At 38.7% G+C, this 20,844-nt stretch overlaps 1 protein-coding gene across 1 annotated transcript in view; it reads left to right on the top strand.

Annotated features, from left to right (window-relative positions):
• The window catches only part of FAM188A (family with sequence similarity 188, member A), an 80,125-nt gene that overhangs the window by 30,055 nt on the left and 29,226 nt on the right, over nucleotides 1-20,844 (top strand). The window contains exons 9-10 of the mRNA XM_010859969.1: nucleotides 8,343-8,413; nucleotides 13,544-13,624. Of these exons, the coding sequence (XP_010858271.1) occupies nucleotides 8,343-8,413; nucleotides 13,544-13,624 (152 nt within the window). The remainder of the gene's footprint in view (nucleotides 1-8,342; nucleotides 8,414-13,543; nucleotides 13,625-20,844) is intronic.

Here is a 20,844-nt window from a genome sequence, read left to right as displayed (position 1 = left end):
ATGTGAAGTGTTGACTCATTGGAAAAGACTCTGATGCTGGGAGGGATTGGGGGCAGGAGGAGAAGGGGACGACAGAGGATGAGATGGCTGGATGGCATCACTGACTCGATGGATGTGAGTCTGGTGAACTCCGGGAGTTGGTGATGGACAGGGAGGCCTGGCGTGATGCGATTCATGGGGTCGCAAAGAGTCAGACACGACTGAGCGACTGATCTGATCTGATCTGAACAGAGTTTTCAGTGTGAAAATAAATATATAAGATGATACAGAAGAATTTCATTTTATTTAATTTCACAATAGCCCTAAGAGGTAATTTTTTGCCTCATTTATAGAGAGAAGCAGAGATTGAAAATTTTATCCAAAGATTTTTTTTTTTTTATTGTGATACAGAGTTAAGTGAATGAGCCATGCTGAATTTCTCAGTCAAGGAGAATGAGGACTAAGAATAGGCTATGAATTTAGCAGTTAATGAGGGCTTTCCCTTAAAAGAGCAATTGAAATAGAATCCATAGCATAAGGAATAAATATTTTAGGAATGCAGGCAAGGACATTTTGCTGGTTAAAGGATGGAAAGAGAGGAGTTCATTGCCTGGTCATAAGACCAAGAGATGGTATACACCAGTTTTGTTTTAAGGCATAGAAGTCTCCTAAATTGTCTGTTAGGAGGAAAACTGCTTTTAATAGAAGAGATAGTAAATGGAGTTGATGGTAACAGTGACGTTGGAAAGATACACAGTTCTTCTAAAACAAGAAGAAAGAATGTATTGAGAAAAGAAAAAGAAAAAGGCATTTTGAGGTATCAAATATTTAAATTGGGAGAACTTTGAATTTGTCCACTGACAATGAATGGACAAAGTTAGAGGCATGTAAAGGAGAAAGAGTTTACATCCACTGCTTTAAGAAGGAGTATAAAGATGAATTATGAAAGGAATGTGTAAATGTGCAATCAGAATTAAGAGCTCAGATGAGGTTACATAGAATTATTTAGAGTGGATCCAACCAATAAAGGTTACAGTTAGGCTTCTGTTCTTTTTCTTTTTTTTAACTAATAGATTTATTGAGATAAAATTCACATAATTTACACATCTGCCATTTAAAATGTATAAGTCACTGGTTTTTAATATGTTCTTGAGTTGTGCAGTCATCACCATATCAGTTTCAAAACATGTGTATCATAAAAGAACCCTTAAACCCATAAGTAGTCACTTCCCCTCAGCCACCATTAATCTGCTTTCTATTTCTGTTGATTTGCCTATTCTGGACATTTAATAGAATCATGTAATATCTAAACTTCTGTACCAGTTTATTTTACTTAGTGTAGTATTTTCAAGGTTCATCCATATTTTGGCATGAACCAGCACTTCACTCCATTTTACTGAAAAATATTTCATTGTATAGCTTATACCACATTTTCTCATTTTCTTTTTTCATTCATCAGTTGATGGACATTTGGTTTGTTTCCACTTGGCCATGATAAGTGATGTGGTTAGTAACATTTATGTACAAATGTTAGTGAGAAGATGTTTTTATTTTTCTTTAGCATCTACCCAGGAGTAAAAATCCTGGGTCATATGATAACTGTGTGTTTATTTAACCTTTTGAGGAATACCTGTTAAACGTTCATATGCCAAATTACCTTTGGAAATTTGCTTTACCGACTAGAAGAGTATAAACTTATGCTTGCAGTGTGTAGTTCCTGTTTCTCTACGTCCTAACCAGCACTCAGAACTTTGACTCTTTAATATTTTTGTCAGTCAGTTTACTGACACTTGGTAGCCTATTTTGATTCACATTTCTCTGATTCCTAGTGAACCTGCACCTAATCATCTTTTCATATGTTTGTCAACTTCCAGTGTTTTCTTTTTCTGGGAATTGTCTGTCTTTTGGCATTTTAGAAGGAGAGGTTATTTTACTTATAATTTCTAGGGGTACTTTACAAATTCTTAGTTCTTTATGTATTAAATCTGTTGTAGATACTTTCTCTCAACCATTTCTGTTTTCTTTAACTTTGCCACTGCTACCTTTTATATACCAAAGCTTTCATTTTTGATGAAATTAAATCATTTGATCTCTTTGAGGGCTTCTGGGTTGGTTTGTTTTTTTTTACATTTTTTTCTGTGTATCTATTCTGTGTTTCTCCCACCCCAAAGTTAAAGCTAGCACTGCCTAGTATTTTCTTCAAATGCTTTGGTGGGCTTTATTTCTTTTTAATGTTTATCCTGTTAATCCATCTGGATTTTATTTATTTATGAGTGGTATGAGATAGAGATCTACCTTTTTATTTTTTTCCCAAAGGATTACCAAATATCCCAATTCTAACTTCCCTAGTGGCTCAGATGGTAAAGAATCTGCTTGCAACGCAGAAGACCTAGATTCGATCCCTGGGTCAGTAAGATCCCCTGGAGAAGGGGCAAGCGACTGCAGTATTCTTGCCTGGAGAAATTTCCAGAGATGTCTGGCAGGCTACAGTCCATGGGGTCACAAAGAGTTGGACACTGCTGAGGGGGACACACACACACACACACACCCCCCTAGATACTGGGGACACACACACACACCCCCCAGATAAAATGCAGAGCTCCCAGTTAAATCTGAATTTCAAATAAGCAATCCTTTTTAGTGGGAGTATGTCTTGTTTAGTATTTGGAGTATACTTATACTGAAAATTTTAATTTTGTATCTGAAATTTAAATACAACTGGGCATATTGTATTCTTATTGGCTGAAATTGGCAACCCTGGCTAGATGCCAACTCTGTAGCAACCTGACTTCTCAGGAATATAACAACCAGTTAGTGGGTTTTTAAAAAGCTCTTCACTTCAAAAGTAGATTTCACAAAGTTCATGGCTCAAAGTGCATGTACCCTTACCTGTAAGTGAGATGAACCAAGCCTTTTTTGGTATTTTTTAAAATTTTAGGTATTCCAGCATTATTAAAAAAGCCTCCCCCCTCCATTTTTAAACTATAGATTCTTTTTTAAATTTTTATTGGAGTATAGTTGCTTTACAGTGATGTTAGTTTCTGCTATATCATAATCAGCTGTACATATACATGTATCCCCTGTTTTTTAGATTTCCTTCTCATTTAGATCACCACAGAGCATCAAGCAGAGTTCCCTTTGCTATACAGTAGGTTCTCATTAAATTAGTTATCTATTTTACACATAGTAGTGTATATATGTCTATCCCAGTCTCTCAATTCATCCCACCCTCCTTCCCCCCGTGGTAACCATAAGTTTGTTCTCTACTTCTGTGTCTCTAGTTCTGCTTTTAGATAAGACACAGGTGTACCATTTTTCTGGATTCCACATATATGCATTACTATTTGATGTTTTTCTTCTTCTAACTGACTTCACTCTGTATGACAGTCTTTGGTTCCATCCACGTCTCTGCAAATGGTACAGTTTCATTCATTTCTATGGCTGAGTAATACTCCATTGTGTGTAGATTGTTTACTTACTCAGTGACCTTACATAGTTTCACCCCAGCTTATATTTTCAGCCTTCACGAACTTATCGACGCTTGCACAGAATCATGCTACTTACTTTCATTTCTTTGTGCGTGCTGCTCCTTGTGCCTGAAGACTTCTATCCCTCCCGTCTCTGCTCGGCCAATCCTTCAGCTGCCACTGCTTGTGCTGTCCCCAGGAGTCCCCCTGAGACCCACAGCTGCTGGTCATCTGTCTGGTCTCTGAGCATTTTGCCTTCATCATACTTATCACATTCTACATTGTCACCTACTGGTTTTTTTTTTTGGCGGAGGTGGGGAATTTGACTTTTTTTAAATTGTAGTAAGAACATTTAACATGAGATCTACCCTTGCAACGAATTTTTAGAGTATGGTATTATTTATAGGTATGAGATTGTACAGCAAATCTTATTTGTCTTATGTAACTGAAACTCTTCTCTCTGTAGAATAGCCTCTCCCCATTTCCTCCTCCTCTACCCCCTATCAGCACCATTCTACTTTCCGCTTCTGAGTTTGTTTTAGATACCTCATCTCAGTAGAATCATGCGATGTTTCTCCTTCTTTGACTGGCGAACGTCAGTTAGCCTAAGGTCCTCAAGGTTCATGTATGTGCACATACGATAAGATTTCCTTCTTTTGTAAGTCTGAATGGTAATCCTTTGTATGGATGTTGCACGCTTTCTTCATTCATTTGTTGCTAGACATTTAGGTTGTCTGTTTCTCAGCTGTTGTGAACAGTGCGGCAATGAACATGGGAATGTGGTATCTCTTTGAGATCCTCATTTCACTCTTTTCAATTAAATACACAGAGGTGGAACTGATGGATCATGCTCTGCTCAGTCGCTTCAGTCGTGTCCAACCCTGTGTGACCCCATAGACGGCAGCCCACCAGGCTCCCCCATTCCTGGGATTCTCCAGGCAAGAACACTGGAGTGGGTTGCCATTTCCTTCTCCAGTGCATGAAAGTGAAAAGTGAAAGTGAAGTCGCTCAGTCATGTCCAACTCTTAGCGACCCCATGGGCTGCAGCCCACCAGACTCCTCCATCCATGGGATTTTCCAGGCAAGAGTACTGGAGTGGGGTGCCATTGCCGATCATACAGTGGTTCTATTTTTAATTTTGGGGGGGAACCTGCATCCTGTTTTTCATGTTAGATTCCCACCAACAGTGAACAAGGATTCTACACATCCTCCCCAGCACTTACTACTTATCTTTTCTGATTTTGAGAATGGTTATCCTAACATTGTGGTTTTGATTTCCTCCTCTCTGATGATTGGGGGTATTGATATTCAGCATCTTTTCATATACTGTTGGCCATTTGTATGTTTTCTTTAGAGAAATGTCTAAGTCTTTAGCCCAGATTTTTTTGTTTAGCAATTTGTTTGGTTTGGGGAGTTACTTTTTTTGTTTTTTTTTTAACAGTGAGTTTTAGGAATTCCTTGTATGTTTTAGGTGTTAACCCCTCATTAGATACATAGTTTGCAGAGAGTTTCTTCTTTGTCTTCGTAGTCCTGGTGATGCCTTTGTATTCCCACACTGTGCTTAACATTGTTCTTTTCAATACTGGCCCTCAGGGTGTTTGTTAAATAAATATAGTGCAAGTATGTGCTTTCCAAGTCAGTATCAAGTTTGAAAGGCCTAAGAAGGACTTCTTTAGACACCCTGACAGTAGTGCGAAGTGATAGCAGGGAGCAGAGAAGGGTATGGAGAAGCAAACTCGTGAATATATGAAACTACAATTTGATACAGTCTGACTGACTGAACACAAAGGTGGATAGACACTTAATCATGGTTAGTTTTAATTGCTAAGCTAAAAACAAGAGAAAGTTCTGAAATATAATGACAGAATTATTAGAATTTTCTGCAAACTTAAACAGATTTCTTGGAGACTTAGTGAGAAAAGTGTAGTTAGTGTAACTAAATTCTGTAAATTTTAATATGTGAGAATAGTATGTCTTCACTGTAATTATAACTTTGTACAATAATATTATTAATGATGCACTTTAGCTATCAAAATAAGATAAAAATTTTAAGTACATAGGAATGATACATTTTACCATTTACAATATTACCATTCAAACAACATGGCTAAACATGTGATTACTGACTGCATCTGAATAATTCATTATTCAAGAGTTTTGAAAGCTGATTTGGTGTATTTAGTAGCATGATATTATAAATATAGTATTCCAGACATCTGTAAGGAAATAGATGATGTAGTAATCAAGTCATAACACTAGGTGGTGGTAACTGATTTTAGAAATTAAAACGTGAAATAGTTTCTTAACATGTATTATTTGAACTTGAGAATATTTAGTGCTCCTTAATTTTCAGAATGAAGAGGAAGAAAAAATTTGAAAGGCTATGGGGTACCATCTCTTCCTATCTGGGTTGCTAACCCTCACTTTCTCTTTTTGGTCTGAATGCTATGCCAACGATTTTCAGATTTCTTGGTCTCATGACCTTTACGTTATTAAACATTATTGAGAATCCAAAAAAGCTTTTGCATATTTGGTTTATAAGAAAATAATAATCACTGTTTTTGGGGTTGTTAAAAATTAAGACAGAGAAATAAGTCTAAAAGCAACTTAGACATCCCTGAGAATTCTAAGCAAAACTTGGAAACTGTAGCTGTGTCTCCTCTGAGCCTGTAAGAAGCTAGTGAAAAATACAAACTGTGTGTATACATGCCTTCTATTAATTTTGAATTTACAAAAATTAAAGCTTAAACAACCGATTCTTGGTATACACATCTAGATGTTGTGCTTAAGGATACATAGTCAAATATTTACAACAAAGCAAATAAGTTGATATTATTACATTAATTGATAAAAACATGATATCCTACAGGAAAATGGACGATACATAACCAAATAGTAAAAAGGGTGTAGAGTTAAATATATGTTGTGTTTATAGTGGACATAATTTTTTACTAGAAAAAAGATTCTTTTTAGAAATATGTATGGTCCCAAATTACTGTTACCCAAGTTACTATTATCCTGATACTTAATGTACTTTAGCTGAAAGCTGTAGTGTATGAAAAGAATTTATTACCATTATAGTTACATTTCTGATGTGGAATAGTCTGTCTTTTCATTTTCTGTGCTTTTTCTGCTCTTATCCATTTCCATGATCATGCTGATGATTCCCTAAAGCTTTGTATCCAGTTCTGACCTCTTTTTCCATGTTCCTGAACCTTACTTCTAGTAATGTACCCATCTCTCTCTAGAAGTCCTCAAGGTCACTGAATTCTAGTCTAAAACCAAACTCACGCTCTCTCTTCATACCACTTTAGAACCTAATTCTTTATTCTCTCTCTCAGTCAGTCACCATTTATCAGGTTCCCCAGGCTAGAAACCTTTAAGGAAGCTTTGACAAATTTTTTACCCCTTGAATACATTGATTTTTCATACTTCTTTGCCATTTCTTCTCTTTAAATTATCTTCTTATCCTCTTCTTGGCCTGGAAAATTCCTACATATGCTTCAGGATTCAACTCAGATGTTAACACTTGCGTGCACCTGCATCTGGTCCCATCACTTCATGGCAAATAGATGGGGAAACAGTGGAAACAGTGTCAGACTTTATTTGGGGGGGCTCCAAAATCACTGCAGATGGTGATTGCAGCCATGAAATTAAAAGACGCTTACTCCTTGAAAGAAAAGTTATGAGCACCCTAGATAGCATATTGAAAAGCAGAGACATTACTTTGCCAGCAAAGGTCCGTCTAGTAAAGGCTATGGCTTTTCCAGTGGTTATGTACGGATGTGAGAGTTGGACTGTGAAGAAAGCTGAGCGCCGAAGAATTGATGCTTTTGAACTGTGGTCTTGGAGAAGACCCTTGAGAGTCCCTTGGACTGCAAGGAGATCCAACCAGTCCATTCTGAAGGAGATCAGCCCTGGGATTTCTTTGGAGGGAACGATGCTAAAGCTGAAACTCCAGTACTTTGGCCACCTCATGCGAAGAGTTGACTCATTGGAAAAGTCTCTGATGCTGGGAGGGATTGGGGGCAGGAGGAGAAGGGGACGACAGAGGATGAGATGGCTGGATGGCATCACTGACTCTATGGACGTGAGTCTGAGTGAACTCAGTTGGTGATGGACAGGGAGGCCTGGTGTGCTGCGATTCATGGGGTCGCAAAGAGTTGGACACGACTGAGCGACTGAACTGACTCACTGACACTAACACAGTAAACAGATGCTCTTAACACCACTGTAAGATGTGTGTGTTCATCTAAACAAAGAGCACAAGTTTTCTCATCTGTCTCCTTTGATAAGCTCTTAGCCTTTGTAAGGGTTTCCCTCGTAGCTCAGTGGGTAAAGAGTCTGCCTGCAATGTAGGAGACCTGGGTTCGATCCCTGGGTTGGAAGATTCCCTGGAGAAGGGAATGGCTACCCACTCCAGTATTCTTGCCTGGAGAATCCCATGGACAGAGGAGCCTAGTGGACTACATACAGCCCATGGGGTCGCAAAGAGTCAGACACAACTGAGCGACTAACACTAGCCTTTGTAAAGCAGGTACTGTGTTCTGTTCTTCATTATTTCCGCAGTCTTAAGCTGCTGCTTGTGTTTATTTAGAGGAGAAAGGGAAGGTATCAAATGTCTATCAAAAGTTAACATTGAATATAAAGTTTTATAAATGCATTTAATGTACATACAAAGGCTCTATTACCTAATCTATTGGTATTTTATAATGAATAGGACTATCATGATGACTTGATGTGAACTCTTAACAGTAAATATATGCTAGACTTTTAAGGTACAATTTTGGGTAAAAGTTTTGGTATAGAACATATATATGTATGTGTACATATGTATTTATATTGAAGTGTTTTTCAGATCTGTATGCTAATGCATTGCTGACTTTTTTGTTGCAGAACTTCTTGGTATACATGAACAAGCTGCTGTAGGATTCTTAACACTCATGGAAGCTTTAAGATACTGTAAAGTAAGTTGATTTTTAAGGTCCTTTGAATGGTTTTTATTCACTTGTCCACTGTTACAGAGAGCATTTTTCTCCTATGACAGCATATTTTAGTTTACTGCTGATAGTGTATACTCTCAATTCCTTTTTCATCACCCTTTCTGAACTGACAGGCTTATCAAGGATAGAGTTAAGCTGGCCGATCATGCTGAGTTTCCTATTTTTTTAGGCTCATTCCTTTTGAGGGTCAGAGGCAGAACCCACTTTGAAATAATTTATGAAAACAGATATCCATTATTGAATATAAATAAAGCTTTTGATAAACTGAGGGGAGAGAATGTCCTATTTGATCTTCCATACTAACAATATGTTTCACTGAAACAACTGGTAATATTTTGTCAGGCATAGTAAAACAATTAGCTAAATGCCTGAAATTCTAACTTTTGTCTATTTCATCTGAAAAATGATTTCACACTAAAAGTAGAAAGACCCAAGCATTTCACAGCATTAAACTCTTAACACATGTGCTAGGATTAGAAGCTACCATGAAGTTCTCACTTTTTGATACATATCTCATCACTTTTCCTGCATAATCTGAAATTACTATGGATATTCCAAATAGTTTTAAATGGAGTTTAAATCATTAATGATTTGCATTTAATAAGATGTTCTGATTTTGGAAAAAGAAGTAGATCTCCTATTCTTTTCCAGTTTAGAATGGTGGTTCCATAGCAGTGGTTCTAGTGGTGGTGATTATTTTTAGTAACAGTAACAGTCCTTTCCTGCCTGCCTGCCTGCCTTCCTCGTCTTCCTCATCCTCCATCCCCTCCCTTCCTCTCCTTCCTCTATTTCCTTTCTTTTTTACTAGGCAACATTCGCCTTTCATGACAACACTTGCACAGGGATGATATGGACATGATGATCAAATGACTTCATCCTGCCTTTATTCATTAATAGTAATTGTCCTGTCAAACAGTAGTGACTCTTACATTTTTAGTGACTTCAGTTACACAAGCTAAAGCTATCCTGAGGCAGTCTAGCAACCAGGGAATAAAGCTGTGTCTCCTCCCCAACACATCCACAAACAACCATTCATATTCCCAAAAGTGTGACTGTGTATGCACATAAAAAAATGACGACTAGATAGAGATAATGGGTGTTAATTAGCTTGATTGTGGTGATCTTTTTACAGTATATACATGTATTAAAACATCAAGTTGTCCACCTTAAATATGTTGTTTTTGTATGTCAAAGATACTTCAGTGAAGCTGTTTTCTAAAAAGTGCACGGTGTGTGTTTTGCAGGAGGATAGAGAGTGAAGGTGATATGTTCTGAAATCTTCACCCTGTGGCCTTAAGGCCCTGATGGTCTGGATTCTCTGCCCTCCAGCCACACTGTCTCTTGTCAGTTCTTCATACGTGCCAAGCCCTTACCTTCCCTGGGTTGGAAAGATCCCCTGGAGAAGGAAATGGCAACCCATTCCGGTTTTCTTGCCGGGAAATCCCATGGACAGAGGGACCTAGGTGGGCTGCAGTCCACGGGATTGCAGAGACTCAGTCATGACTTAGCGACTAAACAACAAGCCCTTACCTGATGAATCTTTATACTTCTTTCATTTCTGCCTGGAATACTCCAGCTGAATGGATCACTCCTCTCTCCTTCAAGCCCTAACTCAGATGGTACCTTAAGGGCCTTTTCCTGGACCATTTCCCACTGACTCTTTTCACATTTTTTTGTAGGAATAATCACTTTGTAATGACCTTTTTTGTTGGCTTAGTTATCTTTTTTTTTTTTTTTTTAATCTTGGATTTTTCTATTGCCCTTAATGGAATATTAACTCTATGAAAGCAGTCACATTGTCTTTCTGGGTACATATTAGATGCTCAGTAAACATTTGTTGAATGAATGAGCAGACAGTTTCACCACAATGGTGAGCTCTTCTAAATATGCGCATTTGCTTTTCTTTAACAGTTAGGTAGAACAGAGGAATGTTTGTTTGCTGCCTAAGATCATAGTGGGAAGTCATTAGCTGCTGTATAGTCTCCTGTTACCCCAGTATTACTGCCTTAGTACTGCCCTAGTATTACCGGTCTAGTGTTCTAGCAGTATTGGTGGTGTTTTCTAGGGTTTAAAGATATTTCTTATGGTAGGATACAGCACACAGATGCTCAGATAGATGAAAGGCAGAACACTTCTGTTACTTACAGCTGTAAACAAGAGAAAGCTCCAAGACAGGGCCAGGGAGAGAAGGAGACCTGTAGACAAGGCACTAGTAGACTGCAGGCCTGAGAGCAGCTTCCTTATGGGAACTGGTGTGGAGTTGGCTGGGGGGCCGTGCAAGCCATGCCTGGCCCCACTGTGGGCTGGCTGGTTTGAATAGATTCAGTGGGCTCTGGGGCTTGGGAGTCATCCCTTGTCTGGTACCGGGCTCCAAGGCGATTAGGGCCATGCATGGTGGCCTGGAGTGTGGGAGACATATCAGGGAGGTTTGGACTTCATCAGCTGCCTTTTTTAAAGGAAGCTGACGAGCCCCTAGTGAGGACCTCGAAACTAAGTGAAGATAAGCATTTACAAAAGAAGAAAAATAAAACTCTTACACTGTGGTGCTCATCTGTATATAATTATAGCTGTCCTTCTGAAAAAATATATATACTTGGAATTATATACTTTTTATCAAACATTTAGAGAAACAGCAGTAAGGAAATAATTGTGTTGTTAATGAATTTTGTGAGTCTGAATGTTTTCCTTTTCTTTGATAGTGTAGCAAATTGCCCTTTAGAGTTAAAATGATCAATTTCATATTACTTTTATCATATGCATTCATTAAGACAAAGGAAACAGTCTCTCTCATGGGCTCTCTGGCTCTCTTTCTCTCTCCCTGTCTCCAGCTCCTGTGTGCATGTGTCTATGAGAGTGTACTGAGATGAAAGGTTGACTCTGAGTGCTTTGGGGTGTGCACTTTAAAAAAAAAATAGATATAGAACTCCGATGCCATAAAATTCACCATTTTAAAGTATATAATTCAGTGGGTTTTTTTGTGTATTCACAAGCCTCTGCCATCATGACCACTATCTAATTTCAGTACATTTCCTCACTCCAAGATCCTCTACACGCTTTAGCTGTCATTTCCTCATTCCTTGCCAGCCCCTGGCGCCTTTTTGACGCTGAAGCTTTGCCTCTTCTGGATAGTTCATCTAAATGGAATCGAACAGTATGTGGCCTTTCATGTCTGGCGGCTTCTTTCACTTAGCATAATGTTTCCATTGTTCATTCCTGTATATTAGTACTTAATTTCTTTTTTATGACCAAATAATATTCTTTTGTATGATTTATCAATTTATATCAATTTTGTTTTTCTCTTTAGTAGTTGATGGACATTTAGATTGTTTCTGATTTTTGACTCTTATGAATAATACTGCTATGAACATTAATATATAATACTAACATAATAATGTATAATACTACTGTGAACATTAGTGTTTTGTGGACATGGTTCTGTTTCTCTTGGGTGTGTACCCAGGAATGAAATTACTTGATCACATGGTATCTACATAATTTTTGGAGGAACTGGCAAACTGTTTTCCAAAGGGGGGGGTGCACTATTTATGCCCTTTCAATTTATTTATTTTTATTATTACAAAACACTGCATGAGTTCAGCATTCATTTACCCTTTGATCCCACTGTATATAATTTTATCCTCATTTTTTATTACTTCTACCTTAACACACACACACGCTTACACACTGATACATGCCCACTTTTTCTAGAAGAGGAATTAAACGATGTCTAAACTTTGCATCACAAGAGGTAGCATGATGTAATGGAGAGCTGCCACATTATGTGTCAGAAAACATGAGTTTTAATTCCGACTCTCTGCTAGTTAGCTGTTTGAATTCAGACCAGGCACTGATCCTGTGTATCTTCTGGTTTCCTTATGTAGAATGGACGGACTTGGCCGAAAACCTCTGAAATCCCTCAATTCTGAATCTCTGATAAGCTTTGTCTTCTCCTTTTCCTTTTACTGTTATCTTCTGTATTGTCCTCAGATCACCCTTCCTCCTCTACTGGTTGTTCATTGTGATTAGCACATCCAGCTCATGTCTCCCATCACAGGTCAAAAAATAGTTTTACTCTCCCACTGCCCTCCTAATGGTCACAGTAAGGTGGTTGAAAGCAGGACACCATGGCGAGGCTTTTGGCCGCTTAGTGATGAATAGTTGACCCTGACTGACCGCTGCAAGTAGCCACTTGGGATTTCCCAGCTCCAGTGGGGGTTGGGGGGCGGGTGAAGGTCTGTGTGAGAAAAGAAAACTCAGCAAATGTAATTGGTAAGGTTACTTGTTTTTCAGAGTCCTTGTCCATCTAACAGTGTGAGTGACTGATGTGAACATGGTCAGATTTCACAAGTCAGTTTTTCACCTGTTGAATTTTAAGCTTGCCTTTTCTCTGTCACACAAAAATGATACCCTTAAATTTTTGGTGCTATTGTTTTTATAGGTTAAGTGTGTAACCTTGGAGGCAGGCTATAAGGTATAACTTTTTAATGTATTTTAGAGAGAATTAATATTGTGTAACTTTGAACTTACTTCCTGCCATAAAGAATCAAGTGAAGGATTCTTTACTATTCCTAGATGGAAGTATGTATTTTGCTTTAGAGAGTCTATTTATTATATTGCTCTAAGTTCTTTGAAGACAGGATGTTCTTAAGGCTTTTTCTCTTATTTATTCATGTATCTACTCACTTGTTAATTTATGATTATTTTCCTGATAAAGTAATTATCATCAGATTTATAGTTTTAGAGTTTGAAGTACCAAGCTGAAATTCCTAGAAGTGGCCTAAATTTTATCTAAGATTTTCAGTGAGACATGAGAATGATTCTTGGGTTACACTAATTTCTTTTTTGCTGTGTTAAATCTGTATTATTATTATTATTCTAGTGGAATGATGCAGTATAAGCTTTGCCCTGACAGTCTTTATAACACTCATTTTTACATTTAACGTTTGACCTTTATGGGTAAGGCATTCTGGCACAATCCCATTATTCCATTTAAATATGAATTAGGCACTTTAGTGATGCTTCAAGCATTTGTTGGTAAATATTTAATAGGCAATATAAAATTTTCATTTACTTATTTTACTACCTTTGTTCTAGGTTGGCTCTTACTTGAAATCTCCAAAATTCCCTATTTGGATTGTTGGCAGTGAAACTCACCTGACCGTATTTTTTGCCAAGGTATGCTTTGCAGGATCTCTTTGTTGTTGTTTTTAAGTTTGACATCAGGCAAACAGGTAATATTACATCCATATTTAGTTTGAATCTTTATACAGAGTTCAGTGGATTGTTTCAAAATCTAAAAAAGCAATACTAAAGGATCATACTGCTTATACGATTGTCCTGCTCTAGTTTTGGGATCATTTCAGTCAAGTCTGTCCTGATTTAGTTATAATTTCTTTATCTTTACCAACTTTACAAGTTTGACTTCTGATTTTTTTCAGAAATCACTGTGTTATGGTGAAAATAATTGAAATTAAATGTTTTGAGTTACTGTTTTCTAGAGGATAAAAATCTAATTTACGTGATATAAAATAGTTTTAGTTACAACATCTAGGAAAATATTTTGAAATTTATTAATAGTTCAATGATTTAGAAGTCAGTTGCTCTTTTAGGATGGAATATTTCCACAGTTTTAGTATATATAGTATAACAATATCGAACTAGGTTAAATCCATTTGAATGTGTTTAAAATTTTTGCCCCCAGAAAAGTGTTGCTAAATCCAAGGCTTTATAATCTTTCTCTTCCCACAATTGACTGGTTTAGAGCTTTGAATTCAAAAGCCTTTGTTAGCATCCCAGCCTTGCCACTTCCAACATGGCTCAGCCTCTTCGCCCATGTCTTTAAAATAGGATTTAGAAATAGGATCTTGTTCTTAGGATTGTTGTCAGGCTTAAATATAAAACATTTAGCAGAACCTAGTACATGTTAAATGCCCAGTAAATCTTAGCTGCCATCATCATCATCATCATTGCCTTTTTCATTATTCTGGTATGCCTGCGTAGACGTGCTAGATGTTGGACTAAAGGGAGAAAATAAAGAATTCTATTTTTGATGTTTCTTAATCCTGTTGCACTTTGCTGATCACTCTGCATGCTCTTTCAGCTTGTACTTGTTAGTGTTCTTTATTTGTGTCTGTTGTAAGAAGTATGAATTATATAAATTGTACTAAAGACTAAACTGACAGTGCTAGGTTTAGTGGATCTGTTTCATTATTTATTACTGTATTTTTATGGTGCTGGCAAACATCCAGCAAGTGGTTTTAGTGGCAGATACAGGCTTAACCTTTCCCTACAGGGAAAGCTATAAATACAATTGAAAAGTACAGATCTTACTGATTTGTTGTATTTCATCTGACAGCTTTTGCTGTTCATTTCCCTCCTGAAGTAGAGAGGAAGACGTTAAAAGCAAGTGTAACCTGCAGAAACTAAACACCTAATTCCCTGACTGAAGATTTCATCATTTGACTAATTTTAGTGTCAAGTGTTATAAATTTCCAGAAAAGGAAATCCGTTCCAGTTCACATACAGAAATGTGTTTTCAAGTCAGTTATTATTTTTATCACAGCCCTATTCTTTAGCGTTAGGAAAACTATTAAATTCTATGAAATATAAAAGACAGATAAAATGTGTTTTTTAATTTTAACTTTTTATTTTGTATTGGAGTATATAGTTGATTAACAACGTTGTGATAGTTTCAGGGGCGCAGCAAAGGGACTCAGCCATACATATACATGTATCCACTCTCCCCAAAACTCCCCTCCCATCCAGGCTGCCGCATAGCATTGAGTAGAGTTTCCTATGGACCTACAGAGTTTCCTGTAGGACCAAGGTCCTACAGTAGAACCTTGAAGATAAAACTATTTTAAATCTTAAATTTTATGAGTGATATTTAAGAAATGATTTTGTTGTCAAAATAGCAGAAAAGATTTCATGGGAGATTAATACAAGCAACAGTGTCGGTTGAGCTATGTAACAGTGCAGACATTCTGTTTTCAAGCATTGATATCAGGTATGTCGAGAGTGTCGTGGGAGTACTCACCGTTCTGTGAAATACACACTGCCCCCTACCTGTCCTGGTTTGCTTCGTTGTTGCCAATGAAGTTCCCTTTGTCATTCCCAAGATGCACAGTTGTTCCCCTCAAGCCTTTTGTCTCATGGCTCCTGGTCAGTAGTGAGCCTTGTATGGGGCAGGGACTCTCATTGATTTTCTTATCCACAGACCTCAGCCACATGCAGTGAAGAGTTGAATTGGACTCATGAGGTACATATATAGAGAAAAAACAAAGACCCCTGCAACACCTGTTGTATGTAGGCCTCAAAACACACTCAGTGTACACTGTGGAAATCAGTCAAGATTTTTCAACCTTTGTTTGTTTTTGGCTGCGTTGGGTCTTTGTTTCTACACGTTGCTTTTTCTGGTTGGGATGAGTTGGGGTCACCCTTCGTTGGGGTACGCCAGCTTTGATTGCAGTGGCTTCTCTCGTTGTGGAGCCCAGGCTCTAGAGCACAGGCTGAGTTGCCCCACAGCATGTGGGGTCTTCCTGGATCAGGGATTCAACCCATGTCCCCTGCGTTGGCAGGTGGATTCTTAACCGCTGCACCACCAGGGAAGTCCAGTCAAGGTTTTTAAATCTGTCTTCATTTATATACATCCTCAAAGCTACTAATAATCCTAATAGGAAAGTGCACGTAAATTTAAAGTGATTATAGAAGTTTATGTTAAGATTTTAGGTTCTTCTGCTGTTAGAAATTATTCAATTTGTATATTTCAAATACCTTATCTCTCTTTTAGAACTCTTAATTAAATTTTGTGCTAATTGTTTTTACACTTACCTTTGTGTAGTTTAGTTGCTCAGTCGTGTCCGACTCTCTGTGACCTCATGGACTGCAGCACTCCAGGCTTCCCTGTCCATCAAAGTATAGGGAATTCATTAGTTTCATGAATAAAGCCTTTGCACAAATTTCCCACATTTAGGTTCCAGTGACATTTATATCTTCTAAAAATGTTTTTTCATGACTCACTCTGAAGCCTCTTAAAAGCATGGTACTTCTTTTTCAGTGAATTTTAGAGCAATTGAATTTGGATTGCTTGCACATGGTATCTTTAAAAAGTTACATGTAAAGAATTTTTCCCTTTGAAATAAACTGTTACAAAGCTGGAAGAACATGTAAATGGTAAATGATATTAATAATGTGCTCAGTCTCTGTTGTGTCCGACTCCTTGCAACCCCATGGACTGCAGCCCGCCAGCTCCTCTGTCCATGGGGATTCTCCAGGCAAGAATACTGGAATGGGTTACCATGCCCTCTTCCAGGGAATCTTCCCAACCCAGGGATGGAACAAACCTAGGTCTCCTGTATTATAGGTAGATTCTTTACCATCTGAGCCACCAGGGAAGCCCAGTATTAATAATACTTGATAATATTTACTGGGTCCAAATTTAAATTTTTCAAAATTTTATTCATGTAGTGTTTGCCATTTAGGTAATATTGTAAACTTTGTTTGTTTTTACATTACAATAAGATCTGTTACTTGATCATACTTTTTTGGATATTTATATATTTGAGTAAGTGATTTTGGCAGTGAATTTATTTTTGTTATTGTTTTTGGTTTGTTTTTGGTAGGTTTATTCACTCGTATGTTCCTAACCTGAAATAACACAATTTCCCCTCTGTCTCCCTCCCCCAAAACTTAAAGAGAATATTGATACCTTTTTCTACAAAACCTGTGTGTTTGTCAGGAAAAGTATTTTGTGTACGCTGACTTCTTTGTACTGATTATGATGAAATACTATTTAAAAAGCATGTTTTAAGGTCATGATTTTAAAGGCAGTCTGTAATTTGGCATTGTGTTGGGTTGGCCAGAAAGTTTGTTAGGCTTTTCCATAAGCTGTTACAGGAAACCCAAATGAATTTTTTGGCCAACCCAATAAAATGCCTTTGAAAAGCAATAGACTTTCTCATGTGACTTATACACTGGGAGTGATTATAGTCGCAGTTCTCTTCATTTACGTATGTACCCATTTCTTACATATTTACAGGGTTTATTTACTATGTGCCTGGCATTATGCCAGGTGCTGTGAATACAGTGGTGAGGAAAAAATAGATTAGGCGCCTGTTATGGATGTGTGCATTCTCATGGAGGAGGCATTAATCAAAGAGTCACACTTAAAAAACTAAAGCTGTGATGGGTGCTGACAAAGCACAGGTCTCTAAAGGTGGATTAGAGGAAGATTAGGGATGACTCCTTGAGGAATTGATGTTGAAAATGAGCCCTGAGGCATCAGTAAAATTAAGCTACAGGGAAAGGGAAAAAAGCAGTTCCTACAGGGAAAATAGTTGGAGCAAGCAACTCACTGCAGAAGAAAGGACTGTGGTGCGAACAGCTGAAAGAGAAGGGGAGCCCTGAGGCTTGGAGGTGGGGGCAGGAGGAAGCTGCAAAGGTAGACAGCCTGTGCGCTCTTCTAAGAGTCAGGGCAGCCACTGGAGTTTAAAAACCGGTGCTGGGAGTAGTTTGAGGGAGAGATAGGAAGGAAGGGAACAGGACTAAAAGTACATTTTGAAAAAAATCACTCTGGCTAACTGTAGAAAGCAGACATTGAAGGGTATCCTAGGGACTAGATAAACAAGACTCCTGTAGACTTCCTGATGAGCAAAAGGTAGTTTGATCCAAGGTATCAACGGTAGACATGGATAGACGTACAGCTGACCTTTGAACAACATGGATTTGAACTGATTTTACATAGAATTTTTTTTTCATTAGTAAATACTACACAATTTCTGGTTGGGTGGATCTCCAGTTGGTTGAATCTGTGGATACAGAACCACAGATACGGAGGAACTGTGAATACACAGGGCCAATTTTAAGTTTCCTGTGAGTTTTTGACTGTGCTGAGGGTCCGTGTCCCCAACCCCTGCATTGTTCAAGGATCAACTGTATATAAATTTGAGAGATTTATTCCTGAGTTGACAGAACTTGGTGATAGATTGAGATAGGTGAGGAGTGAGAAGTCTAATGAGATGTGTGTTTTTAATAGACCGTAGACCGTCAGAAAACTCCACAGCTTTGCGCTTGTCAAATGCAGCTACTCATGGTTAAGGCCATTTATTTTTCTTTGGCTACATTGACAAGGTCAAGATATTGCAGTGAAACGGCCCAGCCAAAATAACCCCACAGTGAGGTTTACAAGGCCTGCCCACACAGACAGTGCTTTTTAGTCTCTCACATATTAAAAGACCACCAAGGATCATGAGACATTTGAGAAATGTTAATGTGAAAAACAGAAATCAGAACAAATAGGGAAAAAGAGCTCAAAAGATTAGAGATAATGTAGGACAATGAAGGCATCAAAAGAAAATTGCAAAAAACCAAGAACCATAAGAGAATTTATGATGAACTCCATGAAACTATTGAAGCCGTGAGGAAAGGACATTTGAAGGACAGAAGAGAAACCGAAAACTTCCTGAAAGAACTGAAAGACAGATTGGAGAATGCTCTGCCCTAGGTCGTGGCAGTAGCTTCCTAACTGACGAGCATGCTGTTGCCCTTCATGGAGCTTAATAGCTTCTCAATTCAGCAATAGAATGAGCCCATTAAATGGAGTCACTTCATGTCATTGGCTCCCTTTTCACTAAGAGTAAAAGCCAGTGTCCTTAGAGTGACCCCCTCGGCCCTCCCTCGGCTCATCAGACTCCCCAGTGCCCTATAAGCGTGTTTCTTGCTCCTCTCCCCTCCTGTCTTGCTTGGCCACAGTGGCTTTTCCTGTACCTCCAACGGGAAACAAGCCCTCCACCCCTGCTCTTGCCTTTAGGATCTTGGAGTGGACGTCTGTATCAAGGATTCCTCCCTACCTTCATGTCGTGCATGGCAATCTGAGCGCAGGTTGGAAAACAATCTCCAGACATGGAGCATTTCAGAAGGGAGTGACTTTATTATTAAGAACAAAGAGCTGAGATAATGAGGGCACTGTGAGCACAGTGGGCTGACCCCTGGCAGACCAGGGAGAGCTGACTTAGAATCGTGGGCCTGTCAAGAGAGAGCCGACCCCTTTCGTGGGTTAGTAGTCAGTTTCTGTAGCCTCAAGACAAAATTCTTGCTGAAAGGGTGGCATTAGGTGATTGGTTAGGGTGCTATAGGGTGAGTACTTGAGTGGGTATTTTTACCAGGGAACTGGGTGGTAAGGATGTGAGGACTCATGGCAATGGTTGCTATGGGGCTCAGTCAGTTCTGGGAGATGACCTTGGTGGGGGACTCTACGGCCTTAGTACAAGGCCTCACACCTGTGACCTTGGTATGGAACTCTGTACTTCAGATCAGGATTCAAGTGTCAGTTTCTTAGTGAGGCCTTCCCTGGGACCCTTTATAAAAATCTCAGTCCTCCTCCCTTTTCATTAACAGTCTCTCTCCCACTTATTTTCAAAATAGATATTTTTTAATTGAGGTAAAATTCATGTAACAAAATTAACCATATTTGGCACATTTCACAATATTGTGTAGCCATCACCTGTTATCTACTACTAAAACATATTCATCACCCTGAAGTAAAACCCCAGATCTATTTAGCAGTTACTCCCTATTCTTCCCGCCTGGAATCCTGGCAGCCACCGGTTTGCTTTCGGTCTCGAATTTCCCTGTACTGGATATTTCATATAAATGAATCATACAGCATATCACTTTTTGTGTCTTGAGGCTTATCCTTATTTTAGCCTGTCTCAGCGCTTCAGCCCTCTTCTGAAAGAATGATCCTCCACTGTGTGCATGTCACACAGTGTGTCCACTCATCAGTGGATGTGTGGTTTGTTTCTGCCTGGGGTTACGGTGAATAGTACTGTAGTGAACTTTGCTACACAAGGACCTGTTTGAGTCCCTGTTCTCAATTCTTTTGGGAGTTTGGTATCAATCTAGAACTGGAATTGCTGGGTTATATGGCAGTTTTATGTTTTAATTTTTGGGGAAATGCCAAGCTGCTTCCCAGTGACTATACCATTTTACATTCCTATCAGCAGTAAACAAGGGTCCCCAGTTCTCCACATCTTTGCCAACACTTGTTCAGTTCAGTTCAGTTCAGTCACTCAGTCGTGTCCGACTCTTTGCGACCCCATGAACTGCAGCACGCCAGGCCTCCCTATCCATCACCAACTCCCGGAGTTTACCCAGACTCACGTCCATAGAGTCAGTGATGCCATCCAGCCATCTCATCCTCTGTTGTCCTCTTCTCCTCCTGCCCCCAATCCCTCCCAGCATCAGAGTCTTTTCCAACGAGTAAACTCTTCACATGAGGTGGCCAAAGTACTGGAGTTTCAGCTTTAGCATCATTCCTTCCAAAGAAATCCCAGGGCTGATCTCCTTCAGAATGGACTGGTTGGATCTCCTTGCAGTCCAAGGGACTCTCAAGGGTC

This window comes from Bison bison, unplaced genomic scaffold, assembly GCF_000754665.1.
Source record: "Bison bison bison isolate TAMUID 2011002044 unplaced genomic scaffold, Bison_UMD1.0 scf7180017864461, whole genome shotgun sequence".
NCBI classification, from domain to species: Eukaryota; Metazoa; Chordata; class Mammalia; order Artiodactyla; family Bovidae; genus Bison; species Bison bison.
The sequence above is the reverse complement of the archived record's forward strand: the minus strand, read 5'-3'. Positions and strand labels throughout refer to the sequence as shown.